The sequence below is a fragment of the Pocillopora verrucosa genome, chromosome 2, assembly GCF_036669915.1.
Source record: "Pocillopora verrucosa isolate sample1 chromosome 2, ASM3666991v2, whole genome shotgun sequence".
Lineage (NCBI taxonomy): Eukaryota > Metazoa > Cnidaria > Anthozoa > Scleractinia > Pocilloporidae > Pocillopora > Pocillopora verrucosa.
Window position 1 is genome coordinate 5,863,391 of NC_089313.1, and position 27,258 is coordinate 5,890,648.

General features: G+C 39.5%; 1 protein-coding gene across 1 annotated transcript; it reads right to left on the minus strand.

The window, feature by feature from the left end:
* Positions 1-9,694: 9,694 nt before the first annotated feature.
* On the minus strand, positions 9,695-27,170 carry LOC136279025 (tetratricopeptide repeat protein 28-like). Its single transcript, XM_066162374.1, has 8 exons — positions 26,909-27,170; positions 15,085-15,210; positions 13,951-14,190; positions 13,428-13,710; positions 11,597-13,262; positions 11,270-11,515; positions 10,001-10,609; positions 9,695-9,799 (listed from the first exon to the last, which is right to left on the minus strand). The coding sequence occupies exons 1-8, from the start codon at positions 27,168-27,170 to the stop codon at positions 9,695-9,697; spliced, it is 3,537 nt and encodes a 1,178-aa protein (XP_066018471.1).
* Between the last annotated feature and the right edge of the window lie 88 nt (positions 27,171-27,258).

Below are 27,258 nucleotides of genomic sequence, written 5' to 3' on the forward strand. Positions count from 1 at the left end.
TTTAACCACAGTAACCCTTGCACCTCTCCATTTAGCGGTATTTCCGACATTTCGTCACAACGTTGTCTATTACGTGACCCTTGCGGTCCTGCGCGAGCTTTTATTGAAAACATTAGACGACTATCCTTACACGTTATTTTATGAAGGATAATACTCGGATATGGATGTTTCTTTTTTCAACAGCTGACTGGTGCATTTTGATACTCGTTCTCGAAACCAACCAAACAGGGCGGGGCTTAATGGTTTATGTGACATCTCATCACCTTAAAACTGAGTTGTCTAATAAAATTCCAGCTGGTGATTTCTCCACTCGCAGCTTGGCTGCGGAGGACCACCAATTGAACGGTAAAGAACGCGTTCTTTAGAGTGTTTAGCCGATTGTAGAATGGAAGGAAGTGGGATGGAAAGAAAAAAAATAACTTGAAGTTTTTTCACAAATCATCGGCTTACAGCCAGTAGGTGGGTGTAGCAAACTGCAAACGTAACTGCAGATTCTAGTTTCGCTGCTGACAACAGAGAAGCTTGTTATGGCAAATGGAAGGGTACGGGTCATAACAATACCGATAAATTTCAGTCCTAAATAAGTACCATGATCCAGCTCCCGAAAACCCGGAAAATTCTCTACTGCAAAGAGAGAAAAAGATTCATTTAAATCTGAAAGAGAAGACTTTAATCTGTTTACTCTGCCGGCTTCATTCCTCTTTTTGTGCTGGAAGATCGAGCCGCCCATCAGAGCCATTTAAGAGGGCACAGAGGACGAAAACTGTAGCGCCAAATGTAACTGAAAAATAACATTTGGAACATCATCATCAGAAAAACTTGACCTTTCAGCCAAAAGAATCGACAGCAAAAATCGTACCTCCTCTCCCCGCCTCCTGACAGTGACATTTTGAATACTGATTTTGAGGCCCGAATGGCCAAAAACTTGAGATTCACAATCAAAAGTTCCAATATTATTTTACAGTTGTGGCTGAGTCACCTGGCTTATGGCTGGGAGCGAGGTTGCTGGTGACCTTGTTTTGATACAAACCCCTTTACTTTTCTTGTGTAAATAAAGGCTAGTTAATTCATAGGCTGGGTTACTGAATAAACTGTAAAATGGCCTATTTTGGCAAAGAAATTAAAGGTGATATTTTAAGGGTACTAGAAGTATTAAATGTTTTGACCTGACTAACACTGTGACCAAACTAAGGGAAGATCAGGGTCAAGAAATCCTTCCTCAAGAACTAAATGACGTATTTTATAACATAAAACTAATGAAACTAACTAAAACTAAACTTACTCTGGTTAATATTGAAGCTGGCATCTGGGAATCCATTTGCCACCTTCCTTCACAAGATGTGCACAGCAAATTGGAGCTGGACAATTTTTGCATGATGATGTGCATGTCTTGATGTTGTGGCCTGTGTTTGAACAGTTATTGCATTTGTAGGTGTTCTTAACCCTTTCATAACCTGCTGCCTCCAGGAACTGAATCCTGTTTTTCTTCAGAAACAGTTGTTTGAGGGCATCAACCCCTTTGTGATTTGTGGATCTGAAGAAATCTTTAGCTTTATTATTGTATTTTTCCAAGCCTTGCTGTGTGTAATATGCTATGTTCTGATAAAGTGACAGGAACTCAGGAACATGATAACATAGTGCATGCATGTAGGGAGTGACATCTTTTGCTTGGTAAACTTTGAGAAAGTGCTCAACACATGAATATTTCACCATTGCTTTGAGGCGTGGATATCCTGGCAGCTTAAATTTTTTGGCCACGTTTTGGTAAGTTCCGGAAGAGAGTGTAGTTCTCGTTTGAAACGCGTGAAACTCTAGAAACCTTCTTTGGAAGCACGAAGAGTTTCTTCGAGAGACAACAAAGGAGAAAAAAAGTCGCACATCCCGTACCAAAAAGTCGATTGAATCTCTCTTTTTAAATATTTCTAACTTCAATCCTTAAAAGCACTCCTGACTAAACTTTAATTTTACTCAGACGTTTTTATGAAATTTCCTAACCGTAATATTTCACTCTCATGTGAGGGTGAAAGTTCAACAAAATCTACAGCGAGTACAAAGAATTCCATGAAAGGGGGAAAAAAACAGATAGAAAAGTCACGCTTCCTTTCATAACCACTGATAGTACTGCGACATGCCAATGCCCGCAAGGAGATGTAATGTAGTACAACCAACTTCTGAGGGTTGGCTTTAGAACACTCGCTGACCGAGACTTATCTTCTGGTTTTTCATTTTCATTCGGTTATCCCATCAACTAATTGTTGCGTTAGTATCTTGTGTACCTTAAGGATTCTCTTTCCTTCACTTGTTGCGTTAATCATTTGCGCAGTTTTGCTATTGTCTGCTATTGGTTTGTTATCTTAGAACCTTGTGCACTTTAAGAAATTTACCTTTCATTCGATAAATAAGTCAGTTTGTCGTGAGCTTTTAGGATTATCTTCTAATTTATTGTTAGGTTAGTGTCTTGCCCACTTTCAGGATTCTCTTGAATTCAAAAGTTACGTTATTGTCATGCACATTTTCAGCATTGTCTTCGATTGGATTGCTACTTTGGTATCTTTCACACTTTTAGGCTACTCTTATTATCGATTGCTGTATTGTTATCACGGGCACTTTAAGTTAAGAATTTGTTCATGTTTAGCGTGCCTATATCGAGTTATGGATGTACGCGGGAAGTTTGGAGGGCACGAAAAATAAGTGCTCTCCAAACTTTCCAAGTGCATCCATAACTCGATATACGTACAGCTAAAAGCATGAGCAAATTCTTTTATAACAGAGCAACAACAAGGATCTGCGCGAAGAAGCCTTTTATTGTGATAGAGTGCAAAATTCTCACAACGCACAAAAGAAGTAAACAAACGTCCCTATTGGCTGGTCAAAAACACGCCATATTTTATTCTTTGGTTTGAGGGAGAACATTTGATCCAGTTAACCGATAACTGTGAATGAAAATTTGCGAAACGTGCAACTTGCGAGTTTTTTTGGGCTTTATTTTTGTTGCTTGTTGGATCAAGACCTAAAAGGTCAATGCCGATAGAAAAATTGGGCAGTTCTTCGCTGGTTTCTTCCATATTTCAAAGAGAAGGAAAACTGCGTTGCAGCTTAACAGGACGGAAAGCCAGATAAAAAAATTGATCACGTCAACTTATTTACGCACGGGCGTGCGTAGATAAAGATTTTGTTCATAGCGGCTTAACAGGAATTGTATAGAGCAAGCACGCGCGTTATGTTATAATTTCTCTTTCTCTCAATTGTTTGGTTGGTATCTCGCAGACTAAAAGCTTTTCTTTCAATCAATTACTGCCCTGGTATCCTGGACACTTTTAGGATTCTCTTTTTTCCGGATTGTTACGTTAGTACCATTAGCACTTTTAGAATTCCATTTTGTAAATTATTACGTTAGTACTTCGGGCACTTAAAAAATTCTCATTCATTAGATTGTTACGTTAGTGCCTCGCGCGCTTTTAGAATTCCATTTTGTAGATTATTACGTTAGTACCTCGCGCACTTTACGAATTCTCCTTCATTGGACTGTTACGTTAGTATCTCGCTCACCTTAGGAATTCTCTTTTATTGGATTGTTTCACAGCATCTCGTGCACTTTTAGGATTTTCTTTCATTTAATTTTAACGTTAATATCGCGCACACTTTTAGGATTTTCTTTCATCGGATTGTTAAGTTAGTATCTCGTGCTCTTTAAAGATTCTTTATCATTTGATTGTTGCATTTGTGTCTTGTGTCCTTTAAGGATTCCCTTTCATTCACTACTGCTTCGTGCCCTTTTGCACTTTTGATTGTTTGGTTCGTGTTTTGCCCACTTTCGGGATGTTCCTATCATTGGATAGTTACGTTAGTGTCTCGCGCATTTTTATGATTTTCTTAGATTGGATTGTTATGTTTGTAGCTAATCTTTTAGCTTCTATCTCTGTTTTCTCTCTAAGTTTCTCTTTCTTTTGATAGCTACGTTAGTATCTCGCGCGATTTTAAGCTTCTCTTTCAATTACTTCGGTATCTCAGGTAGTTTTAGGATGTTCTTTTATTACAATGTTACGATAGCATCTCCGCGCATTTTAGGCTTATCTTTCAATCAAAAGTTACCTATTGTAACTGTGTGGCGCATTTTAGGCTTCTCTTTCAATCGAAAGTTACCTATCGTAACTGTGTCGCGCATTCTTAGGACCGCCTTACATTCGATTGTTACGTTAGTCTCTCCTGTACTTTAGTATGCTTCTGTTTTCATCCATTGTTTCGTTAGTATCTAGTGCTGTTCTAGTTCTAGTCTTTTGTGCCCTCCTAGGATTTTAAACAAAGATCATAGATAAGAGACTCGTTGATTCCGATGTTTAAAATGACAAAATTAATTAATTTCCTACACAGCAGGAAACGAATGACATAACCAAGACAAACTTAGCACTCCTAGGCTTCTGTTGGTCCATCTTTAAATTTAAACACATGACAGCAGATGTACTACAAGCCGGAAACACTGCAGAACCGATGGCCAGTGGAGTTTACGAATTTAAAGAATGCAGGGGCAGGATGCTGCTCGACGTACGTCGTACAAATTGCAAGTTAATAGGGACCTTTAGCGGTTACGACGGCAACGCCAAAGAAGACGTCGATTTAAAAATGAATGTATATTTTTAGTTGGAATTTTGCGAATGATTGGATGTGATTAACAACCCTTACGGTGCCGCAAGTTAACCTCAGCATCGCATAGGAGAGCGGCGTTGAGTTCCAAATGGAAACGTAGATAATTTGCCGTCGAGGTTGCTTTTCTCGGACTACGCAAATTTTGATGATTTCACGTTGTTATTTTGCAGAGGACGACTAAGAAATGTGCACTCTTTGAAAACGCACGAGCCGAGCTATTGTTCTGCTCATTAGATCTTTTGTTTTGCCACGTCCTTGTTGCCGTCGCCGTCGTGGTTTGCCAAGGGTCCCTATTCTTGCAATTGCACCGAGCCGTTCATCCTGTACGAGCTCGGTAACTTTGGTCATATTTGATTAGATAGCTTCAAACACCACATACATACCTGAGATTTTGGAAATGAAAATAACAAAACCTTCTTTTATCTTTGTTTTCCTCTTTGTTGTTGTTTTTTTTTTGGCTGTTGATGTTTTTTCGTGTGTGGGTGTGCGTGCGTGTGCGTGTGCGTGTGTGTGCGTGCGTGTGCGTGTGCGTGTGTGTGTGTGTGTGGCCATAATTTTGGTGTACAATTTATCCCCTTTAAGTTGGGGAAATTATTTGAAGGGGAAAAAAGATAAAGCTAAAAGCGTGCACGAAGCCCGTTACTCTAGGATGCAAATTATGACCTTGAAAGGAACGACTCGTGGAAAATGTTTTGAGTCGATGTCGTTTCAATTTGCGTGATTTTCCCTTAAATTACGTATCAAATTGTACCGTACGTTCGAGACTTTCTACTTATCAAGTTTTTACAAGTGCTACTTAAAAAACCCTTGCTTCCAGCCGCAGCAAAATGTACCGTAAACCGATCGATGTAATGAAGTACTTGATGAGCGCCAGTACAGGCATATAATGGGGCAAGTTTGGTCCTTTAAATCTCCTAAACAAGCACGGTGACATTTCTTTCTTATTGCATTTTTCAAAAAAGACATTGGTAAGGAAAATTTAAGGAAAGTTAAAGAAAATTGTTCGGTAACCGTTTTTTCTGAGGAACAACCCTAAAAGACGAGTAACATGAGTTGAAGGGAACCAACCAGAGAAATGCACGGAAAAAAGCCTTCCTGCGATCATGCCGTTCATTTTTATTTCTAGGGCTGAGAGCCTCAACTGCCTCCACTGACAGCGTGCAGGGACTTTATCGAAGTTTATGATTCCCGCCAGCTGCATCCCTTATCCCGCTACCATGACGAAACTTTGAACATCTGGTTATTACCGTTTTACACTGCAACCTCCTCAAGAGAAACACAGGAGATTTTCTAGGTTTTTTCACGAACTGAATTTTATTTTCGCTCGTTTGGAATGGCTACATAGCTGACAAGTTGCAAAAATTATTTCCTTTAAGAAAAACGTAACGTTGATTATATATGTAAAAAAAAAAACAACAAAAAAAAGGCATTGTGTCTATTTTTACGATACAATAGACACTGAATGCAATTGCCTCAGTCCAAATTTTTCGATCTCTCAAGCAACTGACCAAAAAAATCTGTTAAAAGATCCTAGTCAACCACAAGACATTGCGCACTTAGTCCGCCATTTTATATCTGATGCCATTTGAATTCGAGAAATTTCCATTGTGGTGTATCATCCAAGTGTATCCGTGCGATTTAAATATATTTTGAGGTCTGGAATTGCCCTGGCAGCCTTCTGAAATTATCAGTGATTTATTCTAAATAGTTGTGCAGTAGTTTCTCGCAATTTTCTTGAGAAAATTTTTTTGTAACTGAACCCATCGATGGTATCTCGCATTCCTTCACATGGAAGGCCTAAAGCCACGGAGCAGACGAAGAATTTCAACCTGTGGAAGAACAGGAAAGATAGTCTAAGCATCAAAGGTCTAAATAATAGCCAATTTGCAATTTGCGCGTCGGATTTGTTTTTAGGATGCATAACACTTCTCCGTTTGCGAATCCTTTCTTTACGCCATTTAAAAACTGTTTCCGGGCCGGTACGACTCCTGCCAGGCATTGAGTTAATTTGAACGAATTTCTCCGCAGTTGCCCGTATGTTACTAAAAACAGAGGCGTGGCATGGTTGGCAACGATCTTTTAAGATGTTACATCAAAATCATTCCTCAAATATTGAAGGTTTTGTTAACTAAACCTTGCAAAAGGCTTTAAAAAAAAAAAATTAAACCAGATTTTAGTGGTTCGTTTTATACCTAAATTACTGTTTTAACTTTACTGATTTCGCTTTACTTTAAAGCCTTACCTATGTCAACAATGTTTCGTGCCTATTATTTCACAAATACAAACAACAACATTCTGAGTACATAACCAATGTATCCTTTTGAGAATATTGGAACAGAAAGCACAAAAGAGTGAACTAGATCTCCCCTAATTTGGGATAACTCTTTCTTTAGTTTCAATGAAATACCGGATAGAGTATTTTCTCTACTTGTTTCTATTTAATTTATCCATCTAAAAGTCTTTTAGCTCTGTTTCCTTCGAGTAACTCTCATTATTTACTCCGTCGGGGTCTTTTTTCCTGTAAATAGTGAAAAACAAAAATTTATTATCAACTCAGTTAATATTTGGGATAGAAAGCAAATGCAATTATACCAAGCTCAATATAAAAATATATAAATGGCCAACACTGGTGTTTGATTGGCGGAGAGGTATTCTTTCGCGATTATATATTTTTCACCAGAGAGCGTCGATAGTAACTCTCCGAAAAGAAAAAAGAATTTACATATATACATACATACATAAATGTGGTATATATGTATATATGTATATATATATATATATATATATATATATATATATACGAGTGCGTAAGCACGAAACTCAGAGTAACAGGGAATCATGCGTGTTTCATTTTAGTCATTTTGAACTATATATATATATATATATTGTGGCAGGAAAAAGACAAATAAACTACCAGTTCATCCCTACAGCCTTGTTTCGTGGTTGCCAACTCATCAGGGGATTTAATGAGAATAATCTTTACCATCGCTTATATACAATATCATCTAATTTATGCAGCGCGAAATTTAACAGTTTAGTTGTTGCGTAGGAGGGCTTTGTTTCTGTGGCGGCGGGAAGACACGAGTTTATTACGTTTGTTTAGCGTTGATAGTTCGGGTCGGCAGATGATTAGGAATTTTTCTTTGGGGCAGAGATTACATTTTTTACTTGAGCTGTTGTGCGGCGAGTGTGATGAGAGAATGCGCCAGGAAATAAAGTGCTCGATGTTGTTGTCTTTGAGGGTCCAGATGTGCTTGCGGAATGATGCGGTGTGGTTTCTGTATCTTGTTTTGAAGTCGTTCTCTGTGAGTCCTATGTACGTTTCTGTCGTGTTGTTGTCTTTGCGTGTGAGAGCAGAAAGCTTCCCACGAGTTGAACAGCACAACATTCGACGCAACAATGGGAAGCTACGACGGCGCGCAAACATGTGAACTAGTGGGAAGCTTTCTGCTCTCCCAACTCCAGGATCTTAATACAAACGTAGGACTTTATCGAGACGACGGACTAGCCATCACTAACGCCACACCTAGAGAAACAGAGAGCATCAAGAAAGAAATGTGTCACATCTTTAATAATAACGGTATACGCATCACCATAGAAACTAACAAAGAAATAATCAACTGAAATATATTAAAGTTCACACGGCAACCAGTTTGTTTGGAGGCTTGGCATATTAACTCCGCCCACGCTCCTTTAAATCGTGACGATGGCGGTTTGCTTCCTGACGCCTATTTACACCTTGTCAGAAAAAAGGCCGCTAATTAGTGATCGTATAAAAGGACCTCTTGTTCCAGCGTTTAGATCAACCCTGATGAAGGCACTAGACAGGAGTGTCGAAACGTTGGGTCTATGAATTGTAACTTCTTCGGTTACATTCATTAAATCTTTAAACCAGAGTATCATCAAACCATGTCAAATAATCAACTACCTAGACGTCACATTTAACCTTAACCGAAGCACTTATCAGCCATTTACAAAGCCGAATACTTCACTGCAATACGTTCACCGCGAGAGCAACCACCCACCAATCACCGCTAAGAACATTCCCGCCGGCATCAACGAACGACTGTCGTCCCTATCATCTGACAAAACATCCTTTGACCAAGCCGCCCCTTCATACCAGAAAGCACTCAACGAAAGTGGACACCACTACACACTACAATACGAACCAGCCAAAACAACCAAACGGAAAAACCGACAACGCAGTAACATCCTCTGGTACAACCCTCCTTCTGGCAAGAACACCAACACCAACATGGGACACAAATTCCTCGCCCTAGTAGACAAGCACTTTCCCAAAGATCACGAGCTCAGAGAAATCTTCCACCGAAATAGCATCAAGATCAGTTACAGCTGCATGACCAACACGAAACAAATAATCGACAACCATAACAAACGCATCCTAACCGCATCTATACAGGCTGATAACACCGCCGCCGCCGCTATCATTAATAACAAGACACGTAACCGCCGACAAAAGAACGCATGCCCGCTCGACGGAAACTGCCTGCAACCATCAGTAATTTACCGTGCCACCGTCACACGCAAAGACAACAACACGACAGAAACGTACATAGGACTCACAGAGAAAGACTTCAAAACAAGATACAGATACCACACTGCATCATTCCGCCACGCTAAACGCAGAAACTCCACCGAACTCAGCAAACACATCTGGATCCTCAAAGACAACAACATTGAGCACTTTATTTCCTGGCGCATTCTCTCATCACACTCGCCGTACAACAGCTCAAGTAAAAGATGTAACCTCTACCTCAAAGAAAAATTCCTAATCACCTGCCGACCCGAACTATCAAAGCTAAACAAACGCAATGAACTCGTGTCTTCCTGCCGCCACAGAAACAAAGCTCTCCTACGCAACAACTAAACTGTTAAATTTCGCGCTGCATAAATTAGATTATATTGTATATAGGCGATGGTAAAGATTATTCTCATTAAATCCCCTGATGACAGTCAGCGACCAGTAAGTCAAAGTCATTTTCACATCTAATTTAACTTTAATTTATGAAATACCTGTCCTCACCAAGTCTTACTTCTGCTTGGCAAACTCGAGCCTCACATCATCTCCAATCAGCGTAAACGAAGCCCACTCAGACACTTTGTGCAAGCCCTTTTTCCTCATCCACTTCATGGCCTGATGAAGGGATTCACTGGCACTTTCTCCTTCAACAAGGTGTTCGTAGAACCGATTCATCAGCTGCTCTGTTGCTGAGTCTGAAATAGCCCACAGCGCAACCAACACCGAGCGAGCACCGGATCCCAAGAACGCACGGGCAATTCCTATAACTCCCTCGGCTCTTATCTCTCCACTTCCACTGTGACAGCAGCTAAGTACCACCAGTTTAGCTCTGACTTTCACTCGTGAGACATCAGCCATCGTCAACATGGAAGCTTCCTGCGGTGGGGGAGCGTTTCGACTTTTGGGAGTAGGAATGGGGGAGAGTGCAATTTCTCCTTTATCGGCGTTACCATGGGCAGCAAAATGTATCAAGCTTACTGAACTTATCCGCTCAAGCACCGCCTGCTTCGTAGCTTTCTCTTCAACTAGAGGCGGAACACCCACCAGTCGTCCGACCATCTCCGCTTCCTTTCTTGCACCTGGCAATGATTGCAGCCAATCAACCTTTGGATTGCCTATTACCAAGGCACCAGTGTTGCTGTGATAGTCCTCTGGACTATCTTGAATTTTCTTTAGTGTTGTCATAGAAGGAATGAAACGGATCTTATGAGTCTCTGACAGGTATTCAGCTCCCTCCTTTTCGCTCAGGGCAGCAAAGGGAACTTTGTACAACCTGCGGTCAGGAACAATAATGACTTCAGGCTCATCAAGCAAATCATAAACGGGGGCAATAAACATTTTGTAACACAAAAATAGACTTGAAATCACTTTCTCGTCCTCGTCCTCGTTCTCGTCCTCTTCCACGAGTCGCAATCTTGCTGAGCTCTTTTGCGCGGGGGAGAGAGGTTGCAATTTAATCGTATTTAAAGACCGATCTTCACAATCTTTAGTGGGCAAAATACCAAGACTCCGGAAATTATCATCCAAAAATTGACTCAAAGACAAATCTTTGGGCAACCCAGCCTGAACTAGATTCTCTTCTGGTGATACTCTTCTATAGTGAAGGACTCCACTTGTTTTCAAGATCCACAAATGCAGACGATTCCGAAAATAAGAAATGTACAGACAAGTACAGTTATTTTTCTTTCTTAAAATGTTCTCAGTGCCAAACCAAGATTGTGGATTAGCAGAGATGTGCGTTTCAACCGAGTACTTCTCTGCCATTAAGTCTGATAGGCCTCTAGCTCGACCCAACTCCTCAACATAAAGAGCATCCCGAGTATTTCCGGTGTCACAAAGCAAAGTACAAAGCAGCTTGTAGGGAAATATTCCTGTGTCCTCCAGAAATGATGTTTTGAACTGATCATTGGCGCCCAAGAGATATCTCAGCTCCTCATACTTTTCAATGCACAGATGAAGACACGACAGGGAGTCTTTGATTTTATTTTGAAATAAATACAAAGCGGCGTAGCCTTCAAGGATTACGAACTCTTTTCTTCCATCTCTAATATCTCTGGATATGAATAAAGCTTTCTCCAAGCATACTTCCGAAGCTTCAAAATCACCAACAGTTCTAAGCACAGTACTAAGGTTTGCATAACATGATGCTTCCTCTTGTCTGTCGCCAATTTCAGTTGTGATGACAAGCGCTTTTTGAAGATACTCTTTAGCCTTGTCGTATTGGCCAACGTCCAGAAACACAGCACTTAGGTTTCCGTAATGTAATGCTTCCCCTTTTCTGTCGCCAATTTCAGTTGTGATGACAAGGGCTTTTTGGAGATACTCTTTAGCCTTGTCGTATTGGCCAAGCGAGCTAAACACAGTACCTAGGTTTCCATAACATGAAGCTTCCCCTTTTCTGTCGCCAAATACAGTTATGATGACAAGCGCTTTTTGGAGATACTCTCTAGCCTTGTCAAATTGGCCAAGCGAGCTAAACACAGAACTTAGGTCTTCATAACATCGTGCTTCCCCTTTTCTGTCGCCAATTTCAGTTGTGATGACAAGCGCTTTTTGGAGATACTCTCTAGCCTTGTCGTACTGGCCAACTGACTTAAACACAACACCTAGGTTTTCATAACATGATGCTTCCTTTTTCCTGTCGCCAATTTCAGTTCTGATGACAAGCGCCTTTTGGAGATACTCTTTAGCCTTGTCGTACTGGCCAAGCGAGTGAAACACAGTACCTAGGTTTCCAGAACATGATGCTTCCCTTTCTCGGTCGCCAATTTCAGTTGTGATGACAAGCGCTTTTTGGAGATACTCTTTCGCCTTGTCATACTGGCCAAGCGAGTGAAACACAGTACCTAGGTTTTCATAACATGATGCTTCCTTTTTCCTGTCGCCAATTTCAGTTCTGATGACAAGCGCCTTTTGGAGATACTCTTTAGCCTTGTCGTACTGGCCAAGCGAGTGAAACACAGTACCTAGGTTTCCAGAACATGATGCTTCCCCTTCTCGGTCGCCAATTTCAGTTGTGATGACAAGCGCTTTTTGGAGATACTCTTTCGCCTTGTCATACTGGTCAAGCGAGTGAAACACAGTACCTAGGTTTTCATAACATGATGCTTCCCCTTTTCTGTCGCCAATTTCAGTTGTGATGACAAGCGCTTTTTGAAGATACTCTTTAGCCTTGTCGTATTGGCCAACGCCCAGTAACACAGCACCTAGGTTTCCGTAATGTAATGCTTCCCCTTTTCTGTCGCCAATTTCAGTTGTGATGACAAGCGCTTTTTGGAGATACTCTTTAGCCTTGTCGTATTGGTCAAGCGAGCTAAACACAGTACCTAGCTTACCATAACATGAAGCTTCCCCTTTTCTGGCGCCAAATACAGTTGTGATGACAAGCGCCTTTTGGAAATACTCTCTAGCCTTGTCAAATTGGCCAAGCGAGCTAAACACAGCACCTAGGCTTTCATACCATGGTGCTTTCCCTTTTCTGTCATCAATTTCAGTTGTGATGACAAGCGCTTTTTGGAGATACTCTTTAGCCTTGTGGTACTGGCCAAGCGAGTGAAACACAGTACCTAGGTTTCCATAACATGATGCTTCCCCTTGTCTGTCGCCAATTTCAGTTTTGATGACAAGCGCTTTTCGGAGATACTCTTTTGCCTTGTCATACTGGCCAAGCGAGTGAAACACAGTACCTAGGTTTTCATAACATGATGCTTCCCCTTTTCTGTCACCAATTTCAGTTCTGATGACAAGCGCCTTTTGGAGATACTCTTTTGCCTTGTCATACTGGCCAAGCGAGTGAAACACAGTACCTAGGTTTTCATAACATGATGCTTCTTCTTTTCTGTTGCCAATTTCAGTTCTGATGACAAGCGCTTTTTGGAGATACTCTTTGGCCTTGTCGTACTGGCCAAGCGAGTGAAACACAGTACCTAGGTTTCCAGAACATGATGCTTCCCCTTGTCTGTCGCCAATTTCAGTTGTGATGACAAGCGCTTTTTGGAAATACTTTTTAGCCTTGTCGTACTGGCCAATCGAGTTAAATACAGTACCTAGGTTTTCATAACATGATGCTTCCTTTTGTCTGTCGCCAATTTCAGTTGTGATGACAAGCGCTTTTTGGAAATATTCTTTAGCCTTGTCGTATTGGCCAAGCGACCTAAACACATTACCTAGGTTTCCATAACATGATGCTTCCCCTTCTCTGTCGCCAATTTCAGTTCTGATGAGAAGCGCTTTTTGGAGATACTCTTTAGCCTTGTCGTACTGGCCAATCGAGTTATAAACAGTACTTAGGTTTTCATAACATGATGCTTCCCCTTTTCTGTCGCCAATTTCAGTTGTGATGACAAGCGCCTTTTGGAGATACTCTTTAGCCTTGTCGTATTGGCCAACGGACAGAAACACAGTACCTAGGTTTCCATAACAAAATGCTTCTTCGCTTCTGTGGCCAATTTCAGTTGTGATGACAAGCGCTTTTTGGAGATACTCTTTAGCCTTGGCGTACTGGCCAAGCGACTTAAACATAGTACCTAGGTTTTCATAACATAATGCTTCCATTTGTCTGTCGCCAATTTCAGTTGTGATGACAAGCGCTTTTTGGAGATATTCTTCAGCCTTGTCGTACTGGCCAAGCGACCTAAACACAGTACCTAGGTTTTCATAACATGATGCTTCCTTTTTCCTGTCGCCAATTTCAGTTCTGATGACAAGCGCTTTTTGGAGATACTCTTTGGCCTTGTCGTATTGTCCAAACGAGTTAAACACAGTACCTAGGTTTCGAAAACATGATGCTTCCCCTTCTCTGTCGCCAATTTCAGTTCTGATGACAAGCGCTTTTTGGAGATACTCTTTAGCCTTGTCGTACTGGCCAACTGACTTAAACACAGCACCTAGGTTTTCATAACATGATGCTTCCCCTTCTCTGTCGCCAATTTCAGTTCTGATGACAAGCGCTTTTTGAAGATACTCTTTAGCCTTGTCGTACTGGGCAAGCGAGTGAAACACAGTACCTAGGTTTCCAGAACATGATGCTTCCAATTCTCGGTTGCCAATTTCAGTTGTGATGACAAGCGCTTTTTGAAGATACTCTTTAGCCTTGTCGTATTGGCCAAGCGAGTTAAACACATTACCTAGGTTTCCATAACATGATGCTTCCCCTTTTCTGTCGCCAATTTCAGTTGTGATGAGAAGCGCTTTTTGGAGATACTCTTTAGCCTTGTCGTATTGGCCAACGGACAGAAACACAGTACCTAGGTTTCCATAACATGATGTTTCTCCGCTTCTGTTGCCAATTTCAGTTGTGATGACAAGCGCTTTTTGGAAATACTCTTTAGCCTTGTCGTACTGGCCGAGCGAGTTAAACATAGTACCTAGGTTTTCATAACATGATGCTTCGTTTTGTCTGTCGCCGATTTCAGTTGTGATGACAAGCGCTCTTTGGAGATACTCTTTGGCCTTGTCGTACTGGCCAAGCGAGTTAAACACAGTACCTAGTTTTCTATAACATGATGCTTCCTCTTCTCTGTCGCCAATTTCAGTTGTGATGACAAGCGCTTTTTGGAGATACTCTTCAGCCTTTTCGTATTGGCCAAGCGACTTAAACACAGTACCTAGGTTTCCAAAACATGATGCTTCTCCGCTTCTGTCGCCAATTTTAATTGTTATGGCAAGGGCCCTCTCAACATATTCTTTTGCTTTTAGGCTTTCGCCGAGTTTATAAAGCATAATTGCAGACTCGCTGTATAGTTCAAACAGTTTCCTCCCGTATCTTTCCGCACTTATGTAGTCAGAAATATGACAATAAGCGCTGAAAAGAACGGTATAGATGTCGCTGTAAAATTGTAGCAGTGCTGAATCAAATTGGTCTTTGCTGTTTTGATCGGTGCCATTTAGCAAAATCAAACATTCGCTGCATATCTCAATGGCTTTCTGAATGCGATCTGAGTTGAGCAAGAAGAGGGCAACAAGTAAGGCGATGCTCATGAAAGGTGTCATGGCTTCTGCCGTTAGGTTTCCATTGCAATCCTCTCCTGTTATCAGGGAAACATTAATTTTAGTAACACAATACTAAATGGTCGATAATCTTGATTAATAACGAGTCACTTCAAACAGGAACACACATGTTACGTTACAAAAACGGGTTGGGTCGATTACACCCGGAAACTATTTGTAACAAGCTGAAAGTGTTAGAATTCCCAATATCCACTTAAAAACAAAAAAAAAGGTGAAGAAGTCGGTTGGTCACCTTTCATTTCACTCAAGTTGTGATTTTTGCAGAACATTACATGACTTTAAAGTCATTGGACAAAGATAAACAAAACTGACAGAATTTATCTTAAATTTTGCAATGAGAACTTTCCACATGCATAGTTTCTATAAACAACATTAATCAACGGGGTAAGTTTTTGAAGAAACTTTGGTGGGGTAAACTATTTGGCTTTACCAACTGAGTTGACAATGTAAATTGGCCATCGTAATGAGTTTCAGCCGTCGTTTACTTCCTTTTGAAAAATGTCACCAACCAAGTTCACTGTGCATTTGTCATGGAAAAAGCAAGTCCCATACATGAAATTTCAATTCCAATATTGGAACTGACAGTCAGTGTTATCTGCGTAAGGCTCTCCAGAATTATTCGAGAAGAATTGGAAATGACAGCAGACCAAGTTTACTACTGGACTGACTCAGCTTCCGTGTTGAAGTACATCAACTTTGTTAACTCGCAGGTAAGCGAACAGTAGAAACTAGACTTAACTCACTGGGTCACTGTCGTAAATAATAGCGAAGCTCGCAGAGCGTAGCCCCATAATTATGCAAAATAGTAGTAGCCCATCAAGCCGAAAAAATTTGGATGTAAGACCGTTCGACCGAACAAGGTGCTACTTTTAACATGCGTGGTCAACTGTACCGCGGGCACGCCAACGCCACGGCTTTGTTCAGTAGTTCAGTGGTCAATGCACTGTGCTGCGAATTGGACGACCCGGGTTCTAGTCCTGGCTGGGGCAAGGCGTTGTGTCCTTGAGACGTGCGGGAAAAAAAAATACGAGCTCCGCTTTTAGGCTTGGCTGAATCTATATATTATACTTTGACCTCGGTCTTGAGAATAATTAGTTGATCCAATACTAAATTCTTAGAATTAACTTTATAAGAATTGTATAGTCGACAGTAAGGAGAATTACAAATTTGAACTGGGAGTTAAGGGTTAAATTCTATTTGATCAAAAACATGAATGGCAATAGTGGAAATTAGCTAGCACAATTCAAGTTTCCCCTCTTTAAGTATTCTGTGATGTTTTTTAATCACATGGTAAAGTTTACAGTTTCCCTCATTTCACTATCTTCTGTTCACTTGTTTGTTTGCTTTCCTAACAATCTTAGCTATTGTTGCCAACAAATGCGAGGAGCATATACATGAAAATGTGTACAGCCAAATTACAAAGGCATAAAAAAAGTAAATTTCTAAGAGTTTTTGTTGTAATATTCAGTTTTTTCTATCTTTGTTCACATTTTACTTAAGTGATAGAGAGTTGTGCCTGACTTAAACTACATTCATATTTGAAAATCATTTGATATCAAGCTTAGAGGTAGTTTCAAAAAGTTTCGTTGTTACTAGGAATTTGTAACAGGATTTGTGATCGAACTAGAACTTCTGGTCTTTCTAATCGCATGAGGAAACTCACAAAATTTCTCTTCCCAGTGTCTCAACTTTCCTAAGGCAGATAATTAGGAAACCGGAAACAGAAAAGAAATGGGAAAAGAGAGCCCCTTCTTAATTGATAATGAAGCTCATTGATTCAATCAATGAAGAAGATTGAAGAATAAGAGGCTTGGTTATATCATGTATTGTGAGGCAAGGAAGCTACCTTTTCTCAAACGAAACAAACTCCTGCCATGTGTCATAGCCTGACTCGCTGATTTATTTTTGAGGCATTATTCGCTTTGATTAAAAACAAACAAAAAAGACAAGAAAAAAAATGCAAATTCAGCGAATGAAAAATCCATGGAAATCAAAAGAAATCAAAAGAAATCAGAAAGGAATAGTCTAAAATATAAGTTCTAGTTTCACCATTCTTAGTTTATTGATTTTGTTATACCGGCTGTCAAAACGTATTTGCAATGCAGACCCTTAGGATCACTCTATTTTATTTCTTATTCATGAATAATACAAGAATGATTACTGAGAAAATTGCTCTAGTTTTCTTGAGAACTATTCGACAGTTTAAATAATGTACCGTCCAAAATGTTTGAACTGGAAATTCCCTCGCTCGATTTTATTGAAACACCGTTCTTTTGGTTCATTACCGAGATGATCACAGATGTAAGTTATTGACATTCGGCATTATGGCAAATTGGCAACATTTGCAAATATTGTTCATTTTAAAAGCAATGAGCGCATTTATCGGACGAATGTCCCTGAAAACGAATATTTTCTTATTAGATGAGGATCATTAATAAGATGCGAGACCACAAAGGTTTGATATGATCGCCTTATAACAAATTAATTTAACTTCGGTGGCGAATTTTACACAACGTTACACTACTTTAAAGTGACAGGACAAATATTAACCGAGAAAACAGGACTGATTCATTTCAGGCTTTGCCATTAATTAAAACGTTACTCATGCAAAATTACTCTAAATAACAATATTCTAGTACTATTTACTTGATACATGACAAAATGCTGGATATCTTTTTAATTGCTTAGGTATTGTAGCTTTTCGCAAGTTTGACGTCGGAATCCGATATAGATATTTTTTCCTACGCGTAGATTGCTTTTGAAATTCATGGCAAGGGGAGATATTTCGCCATGTGAAATTGACGTTTATTAACACGCACGTTGTATGTGATGTCTTACATGCTGCGTCGTAAATATAATTGTCCACATGATGCCCTAACGTCGATTGCATTTACCTTTCCAAGGTGATGTCACTAAACTTCTGGATAAAAAGAAAAGCCTGCAAGATTTGGCCGAATTACCCTTGATCTACTCCCTTACAGTTATGTTGGTGTTAATGTCTATTTATTTATTAATTCATTGTAAAGGACAATAAAATTCCTATTAGTTCAGCCAATTCCTTGAGCACACAGATCGTCAAGTGATGTTCATTATGTTATTTCATAATTTTTCTTCCTGTGACAACTCGTTCTTCGTAATATTCAATAGAGTAGTTTGGTGGTTACTGATATGTCGTCAATATGAGCGTTCACTTATTTCACGAACGGGCGGAATTGTATGCTTGGCTTGTAAGAGTCATAACTCTGAAGTGACTGGCCAAGGGGGGAACTGGTAAGTCTACTGTAGTAAGGGAAGTCATCAACAATTTTCGAGCGGCTGGAAAAATGTTTCTGTGGTATGTTCCAGTGGTATAGCATGCACGATCCTGGTGCCGCTTCTATCGTGCATTCCTATTATGGATCAGGAATTGCAGACCTATCACGGGGACAGCTGTCTGCTTGGTTGATTGGGACGATAGATTAATGCGAGGTGTCACTATGAGGATGGGAATAACAATGATGGCAAAGTAAGCTTAAAACGGCTGAAATCGCCAGAAACTAATAAAGACACACAAGATGTGTGTACTTTTATTGATTTTACGTGTTAAATGTTGATTTCTCGAAATATTTCTCGTGATAAATCGACCATATTTCGCTCTCCATTCTATTCTTAATAACGAGTTCAACGCTCGTAACTTAACACCAAGTCACACAACCCGTGACGCTTTTATGAATTAATCGGTTGCTTTTTCTCGAGACGTGAACTTGGACCACCTCTGCTGACACTGATCAGTAAAGTTCATTCTGCATTATGCATATGTGTTAATATGGGATTGATTTTAGTTTTTGATCACGTGATTGCTGAAACCATAAGTTTCTCAAATTAAACAATGCCTAACAATATCTTAACTACTGAGGTTGAAATATATTGTATAGAACCTTAACGGTTTGAAGAAAGAAATTTCACGAAGGAGATATAAAGCATCCGTTCAACGGTAAGATACGCTTATGCTATGAATGCAATAACAGTGAATTTAAGAAAGTTTCACTCCTCTCAGAAAATTAAAACATCTCTCTTCGTGAGCGCGCAGCCTCACAACTTATCTTCCTGTGTGAGACTCTGGCGCTTAAACGGAAAAAAAAACAGATTACGGCTTAAGAAAAAATATGTACCGTAGAAACCTCCGTTAGTATCCAAAGGTTTAAGAGAAGGGTATCTCGACAATGAAACGCTTGTGTACAAGTAGAAATATGGCATTTCGAATCTAGCGCGATCTCTGAATCGTTCGTTCAACCCTCCTAAACAGATTCAAGTTGATAGCTGACGTAGAGTCATAGCCACTGGAAAACCACGTGATCAAGCACCACGGATTTCCTTCAGCGAGGGACAGTCCAAAACATAAATAGAGGTCTGATTTTAGTTTTATGATCATCAATTTCTCAAATTGAACGATACTCAATAACATTAGTTAATGAGGATAAATTATACTGTATAAAGCTACAGAGATTTGAGAAAACTGCTTAATAACGAATTTATTTCACTGTGGTGGCGATTCAATCGCGCCATCGACCGCTTTAATGAAGGGCTAACGCCCGAAACAAGACATAACTACATATTGTAAAAACAAAGCTCGAAAAAGCAGCTACTGGGCTTTGCCATAAGAGTCTTATCTCTCTACAGTTACTAAATAACTAAAGCTGATAAAAATCGAGTGACTAGGAAAGATTTTCAATCGCGCTAACCAAGATGTTGACAATGTGGCTGATGCTTTCAAAATGAAACAATAAAAATGATGAAGTTCAACTTCCGCTGTCAGAGTGTTTTAGGTATCTAGGTATCTAGGTCTCGTGTGTTTTAGGTTATTCCCGTCCCTCCTCTAGGCTACTCGAAATATAATTGCATATTGAAAACGGTTAGTGGTCATGAGTTAAAATGCTTATCGACCTAATTTTCCTTCCGGCCCTTCCACTCAATCAATAAGAACACAGTATTTCGGTTTTGTACGTCACACTTTTATCGCTCATGATGTGGTTGAACATGGAAAATGAGAAGAGTTATTCTTTTTTTAATAGGAAATGTCAGGCTTTATGTTTACCCTTTTGAAAGGTTTGGTTTTCATCACAAGATAGATCACAGCACAACCTAAGTTTCTTTTTTTTTAACGCTAAGCTATCTTTGCGTGATAATGAACTCATTGCCTTCGTGAACTCTTCATTTTCTAGCGGGTGTGATTTGCATGATCGAAGCCAAAGATACCAACAAAACTTAGTGACTTTATTTTGGTATAGCACGTCACACTTTTCTAACTAATGATGGATTTGAGCATCCAAAAATGACACATCTTACTTTGTTTATCCGAAACTGTCAGGCTTCAGTGTTCATCCCTTTTAGTACGTTAGGATTTGCATCACGAGAACGATAAGATTGAGCGACAACTAAAGCTTCTGTCTTTAAACAGTAAGCTATCTGTGCGTAAAAACTGACCCACTGTACACATGAACTTTTCATTTTCTTGCGGGTGTGATTTGCATGATCGAAGACAAAAATAGTAACTGATATAAAAGATAAAAAAAAAAAAAAAGAAAACGGACGGAGTGGACCGGTAATTTGCTCGAACATAACCACATCACTGGTCTTACCTTTGAAGGCGTTAATCCAATGACCGAAATATGGCAACAGGCAAATGAGGAGGTAGCTTGACTTTCAGTAATAATCAATAGTTATTCTTAATAGTTATTCATATTTCTTTTGAGGAGGGGAGAGAGGTGGGGAAAATGGACTGGACTACAATTACGTTGTAAGATCCGCGCATCCGGAAGGGACTTTCCTGAAAATTCCCAACGGCAATTCGCGCTGTTCAATCTTTTCGTTTCCTCTTTACCTCAGACAATCGCAAGAAAATTGCAACTAGAGGGCACTAACACCCAGCGATCATTTGAATGATAAAAATGATATATGGCTTAGGTTTTTCCTTGTCTTTGAAAAATAACAAACAATTGCAAGCTTGACAAGCTTGCTTCCCGTTTAATTTAGTATTGATGTCAACATTACCTGATTTCTCGAAGTTCGGGGAAATTTCGTTTTCCAAGGCTACACGGTCAAAGCCAAACAAGTCGCATTTGAGAATAATGGGCGCACTGTAGTAGAGGGAGGGTCTTAATGGGGTGATGGCTTTTACGGCTAACGGTTAAAATTTTGGCTATTTTACTAGTAACGGTTAACATCATTCCATGAGTTGTTACCAGAAAATTTTTTTTGAGGTTTAATTTTTTTACGAATAAAAGTTAAAATTTGACGATTTGTACGCTTAACGGTTAGATTTTTTTGTGGCCGTTTCATGGCTATCGGTTAACCCCATTGAGACCCTCTTGAAGTATATGACGTCTTAGATCAGTGGTAAACAACTGACAATAAAAAGGCTCTTACCGTAATTTTTTGCTATCGTATGCAGCTGACACTATAGATATTTCACAAGTTATTTTCTATTTCTTAGAATCTGAGGCGTTGGGAACATTTTTCAAATGGGAGGGGTGGGGGGTTTTTGGTTGTGTCAAATTTGAATTTAAGGGCATACCGGCCAGAATGTTTTACTATCGTGAATTGTGGGATAGGGGGCAAAATCCCCCCTCTAAGTATCAAGAAGGTCGCAAAGGAGTGTTGGCATGGCTTTTACGGCTAACGGTTAATATCTTTTCATTGTTGCCACCAGAAATGTTTTTTACCGTTAACTCTTTTACGAGCTACGGTTAAAATTTATCAAGTTTTACGCCTAACGGCTCACAAAAATCTTATTAAGACCCTCTATCAAACACTGTTGCTGCCAATTTGTGATTAGGAACTGTGATCAAGTGATTTACTATGTACGAGACGTGAACTAATGATTCTCATTTCACAAAATGTTAATACCAATAAGAAATATATCTCCAATCTTGCAGAAGATCATGTAGTGAGAGTTAAACTGCCCAGTTTTCATGCGACTTTCGAAAATTCAAAACGGAAATCGAATACTTAGGGAGAATTAATGAGAGGGAGATATGGAGAACGAGTTAGCATTTGCTCAGAGGATTTGAGCGTTCCAACTCAACCGAATGAATTTCGGTTTTGTACGTCACACTTTAATGACCATTGATGGAATTGAACATGTAAAAATAACATATTTCATTCTTTTTTAACAGGAAACGTCAAGCTACTGAGTCCATCCGTTTCGAAAATTAGAATTTCATTACAAGATCCATTCCAGTAAAACTAAAGCTTCTTTCTTTAAACGGTAAGCTATCTCTGCGTGATAATCAACTTTTCATAAACTCATATGGAAAACCGATCAGCAGTTTACTCCGCAGTGAGTCTAATTCGGTTTTGCACGTCACACTTTTATAGCTTCGAATCGACCATATTTGGTTCACCCTACCACTTTTTATAACGTGTAGAACTCTCGTAACTTAACACCAAGTCACACAACGCGTGACGCTTTCATGAACTAATCGTTTGCCTAATCTCGAGATGTGAGCTTGGGCCGCCTCTGCTGACATCAGTAAAAGACATTCTGCATGACAAATATGTCTTAATATAGGACTGATTTTAGTTTTTGACCACGTGATTGTGGAAACCATCAGTTTCTCAAATTAAATGATGCTGAACGATCTTAGTTAATGATGTTGAAATATATTGTATGAAACCATAAAGGTTTGAAGAAAGCCATTTAACGGTGGAGATATGAAGCATCCGATCAACAGAAAAGTACAATTATACTATGTATGCAATAACATTGAATTTAAGAAAATTTTAGTTCCTCTGAGAAAACTAAAACATCTCTCTTCGTGGGCGCGCAGCGCCATAATTATCTTCTTATGCGATACTCTGGCGCTTAAACAGACAAAAAAAGAAGATTTGTGCTTATGATTTGTCCTACTTGGGTCGAAATTTTTAAGAGTTAGTGTTCATATGATAAACTGCTTATTGACTGAGTTTAGTTGGGTCGGATGGGAAAATATCTGGCACACTTTTATCACTCATGATGTAATCGAACATGAAACATGGAAAGTGTTATTCTATTGTTAATGGAGAACGTCAAGCTTATAAGTGTTGACTCTTTGAAAAGTTTGATTTACATAACAAGATTGATCACAGTACAACCTAAGTTTCTTTCTTTAAACGGTAACCCATCTTTGCGTAACAATCGACTCATTGTCTTCGTGAACTTTTGATTTTCTAGCGGGTGTGATTTGCGTGATCGAAGCCAGAATTGCTAAAAAACTGAGTGACTGTATTTCGATTTAGCATGTCACTCTTTTCTGACTAATGATGAATTTTAGCGTAAAAATGACACATCTTACTCTGTTTAACCGGAACGTCAGGCTTCAGTGTTCATCCATTTTGGAACGATTGGATTTCATTGACGAGATCGATGCGATCGAGAGTACAACCAAGTAAGCTATCTGTGCGTGAAAATTGACTCAATGTACTCGTGAACGTTTCGTTTTCTCGCGGGTGCGATTCATGAATTAATCGTTTCTTTTTCTTGACATGTGAGCTTGGGCCACTTCTGTTGACATCAGGAAAGGACATTCTGCGTTATAAATATGTCTTAATATAGGATTGATTTTAGTTTTTGATCACATGATTGTGGACACCATCAGTTTCTCAAATTAAACAATGATTAACAATCTTGCTAATGAGGTTGAAATATATTGTAGAAAATCATTACGGTTTGAAGAAAGCAATTTTACGGTGAGGATATGAAGCATCCGTTCAACGCAAAAGTAGGCTCATACTATGTATGCAATAACAGTGAATTTAAGAACGTTTCAGTTTCTCTAAGAAAATCAAAACATCTCTCTTCGTGGGCGCGCAGCGTCATAACTTATCTTCTTATGGGAGACTGTAGCGCTTAAACAGACAAAAAACGGATAACGGCGTTTAGAAAAATATGTACCGTAGAACCCACCGCTAGTATCTAAAAATTTAAGTGAATGATGTCTCGGCCATGAAACGCTTGTGTACAAGTACAAAACGGAAATTCAAGTCGAATCTACCGTGATCTCTGAATCGATCGTTAAACCCTCCTAAAAACAAAGTCAAGTTAATAGCTAGTGCAGATCATAGCTACTGGAAAACCACGTAATGGAGCACTACGGAATTCCTATGGTATCAGCGTGGGACAGTCCACACCATAAATAGAGGTCTGAATTTAGTTTTATGATCATCAATTTCTAAAATTGAACGATGCTCAATAACCTTAGTCAATGAGGATAAATTATATGGTATAAAGCCACAGAGATTTGAAAGAGTCGCCGTAGAACCAATTTATTTCACTGTGGTGACGATTCAATCGCGCCATCAACCGCTCTAACGAAGGGCTAACGCTCGAAACGTGACATATTGCAAACAATAGCATCAAAAGAACAGTTAATGGGTTTTGCCATGAGAGCCTTACCTCTCTACAGTTACTAAATAGCTGAAGCTGAGAAAAACCGAGTCACTGGGAAAGATTTTAAATCGCACTTACCAAGATGTTGAAAACGTAGCTGATGCTTTTAAAATGATGAAACAACCAAAAGAATGAATCACTTTTCCCAACCTTCCGAACTTCCGCTGCCACAGTGTTTTATATATCCAGATCACGTGTGTTTAGGTTATTCCCTTCCCTCCTCTAGGCTTATCGAAATAAAAAGGAAAAGTTTTAAATTGCATAATTTTTGTGTGCCTGTATGCCTGTCCATCGCGTCTCATTTAGGTTGAAATTTTCAATACTTAGTAGTCATATGATAAACTGCTTATGATCGAGTTTGGTGGGGTCAGTGGGGAAAATATTTAGCTCGGGGTCATGAAGAGAGGACCTCGCTGCACTCGGTCCGAAGGTCATGACCCCGCGCCAAATATTTTTCCTTCCGGCCCTACCACTCAATCAATAATTACACAATATTTCAGTTTTGTACGTCACACTTTTTATCACTCATGATGTAATTGAACATGAAAAATGAAAAGTGCTATTCCTTTTTCAACAGGAAATGTCAGGCTTTAGTGTTTACCCCTTTGAAAGGTTTGATTTTCATCACAAGATCGATCACAGTACAACCTAAGTCTCTTTTTTTTTAACGCTAAGCCATCTTTGCGGGATAATCCACTCATTGTCTTCGTGAACTTTTCATTTTCTAGCGGATGTGATTTGCGTGATCGAAGCCAAAACTGCTAAGAAAAAACCGAGTGACTGTATTTCAGCTTGGCACGTCACACTTTGTAACTAATGATGGTTATAAAATAATTGAGATAGTTCGCACGCTCTCATAGGTCAACTAGTTAGTTTAGATGAGCACAACACAGCTTGCTTGGATGTCACACTTTTAATATTTGCCGGCGCAATTTGGAAACATTTCAAACTCAAAGTTTTCCCAATACTCGCAAAGTAATCTCAAGTATAAGTGATAAATATCGGAATTGGAGAAAAATGTGCCAATTTTTGATCAGGGGTTTGGCTTGCATTCCCTACCAAGTGAGGAACAAGAAGGAGGAAAAAGAGGAACTAGCGCTTTGCCTGCCTTGATGATCATGAACTGTACGGCATCGTCGAGGGAGTTCAAGTAAAGAAGACAAATATGCAACTAAATGCGCAGAAAACATCGAAATGTAAGGAAACAAGGAAAAATTGTGGAAAAGAACATTTGGAAAATTTGCTCTACGCGCCCTACTTTCAAAGAAACCATGTAAACTATATATCACTGAAAAGCTTGTGAAGTATAAAAGAAAAGTTTTAGAAGTTTTTTTTTTCCCCGACAAATTTAGCTTCAATATTTTTTCTTAAAAAAAGAGGAAATAAATCGAAAGTTTGAAAATTTGACCAGATCATGTTGACAGTAACTTCAAATCAAAACTCACAATATTTTGGTACTGCCTTTGCTACATTGCAAAAATGATGAAGCCGTTCGTTCGTTGCGGCTGAACGAAGACAAAAATCATGCTGCCTAGGGCTCAAAGGTTGGGTGATTAATCGATTTTTAAAATGACATTTATTTGCCATTTTGCTGTACCCTGAGCAAACGCCGTTCCCCTAGTAAAAATGCCGAGTTAATCAAGTCGATTTTGAAATCAACGCAGGGGTCATATAATCGAAAGAACTCGGTGACGCTGATTGGAAAATGAGAAATTTTACGAAATGAGGCTGCATTTTTTAAGATAAACAAACAGTGACGTGGCTTGATTAAATTTCCTAAACTTAAGAGTCATCAGATATATTGACCACTGACATATTTAAACGTTAAGTCAAGTACAAATGTATTCAAATTGACGAAACTTTGTGTCAGTATTGGTTGAAAACGAAGGTAGTTGATTAATTTACCTTACTCGACCAATTCTGTTCTAATGCTAGACTCACGCTTAAAGACCAGCGCTTATTTATTATAAGTAGGTCCAAAATTACCGACAATTGCCTAAATTTAGATAGATTTTGCTTTTTAGATGTTTTTCGGATATCATCGGCTAATTTTCACCGGGTTAAGATGTTACTTTTTTACCTCTGTATTTTCCTCCGGCAATGAGCGCAGGAATAAGTGCGGTTAAAGGCAAGATACCGCCTTTTTGTCTTCTTCTTCTTGTTCGTCTTTTGGTGGCGCTTCGTTTTCTTCGACCCATCTTTTTTTCCCTCTAATCCTTCTCAGTTACAAGTACTCGTAGACTGTCGTGTGACGGTACGACGTCCATTGTCTTTTTAGGTAGTGGTGATGATATTGGTGGTACTGATACCAGCAATACGTCGACCTGCTGCAGCGTTTCGTTGATCATTGAATAATATCTCGTATTGTCTCTGTAGATTGTTTCCACCATTATTTTCGTCGTTGGAGGGTCCAGGTGTCGGTGTAGGTGTTGTGTTACGGAGTGATGTTCGTCTTCTATTCGGTCTAGATGATGTGCTACGGGGTGAGGATCTTCTAGAAGAATTCGGTGTATACGAGGCATATAAACCTGAAGGACCAGCTTGAACGGTGGTAGTGGGTGGAGACGACATGGGAGTGGGAGAGATACCTACACCGACAGGTATTTGAGCGGTAAGTCTAAATATGCTCCGTTACATATTGTTTCCTTCGTTACCATGA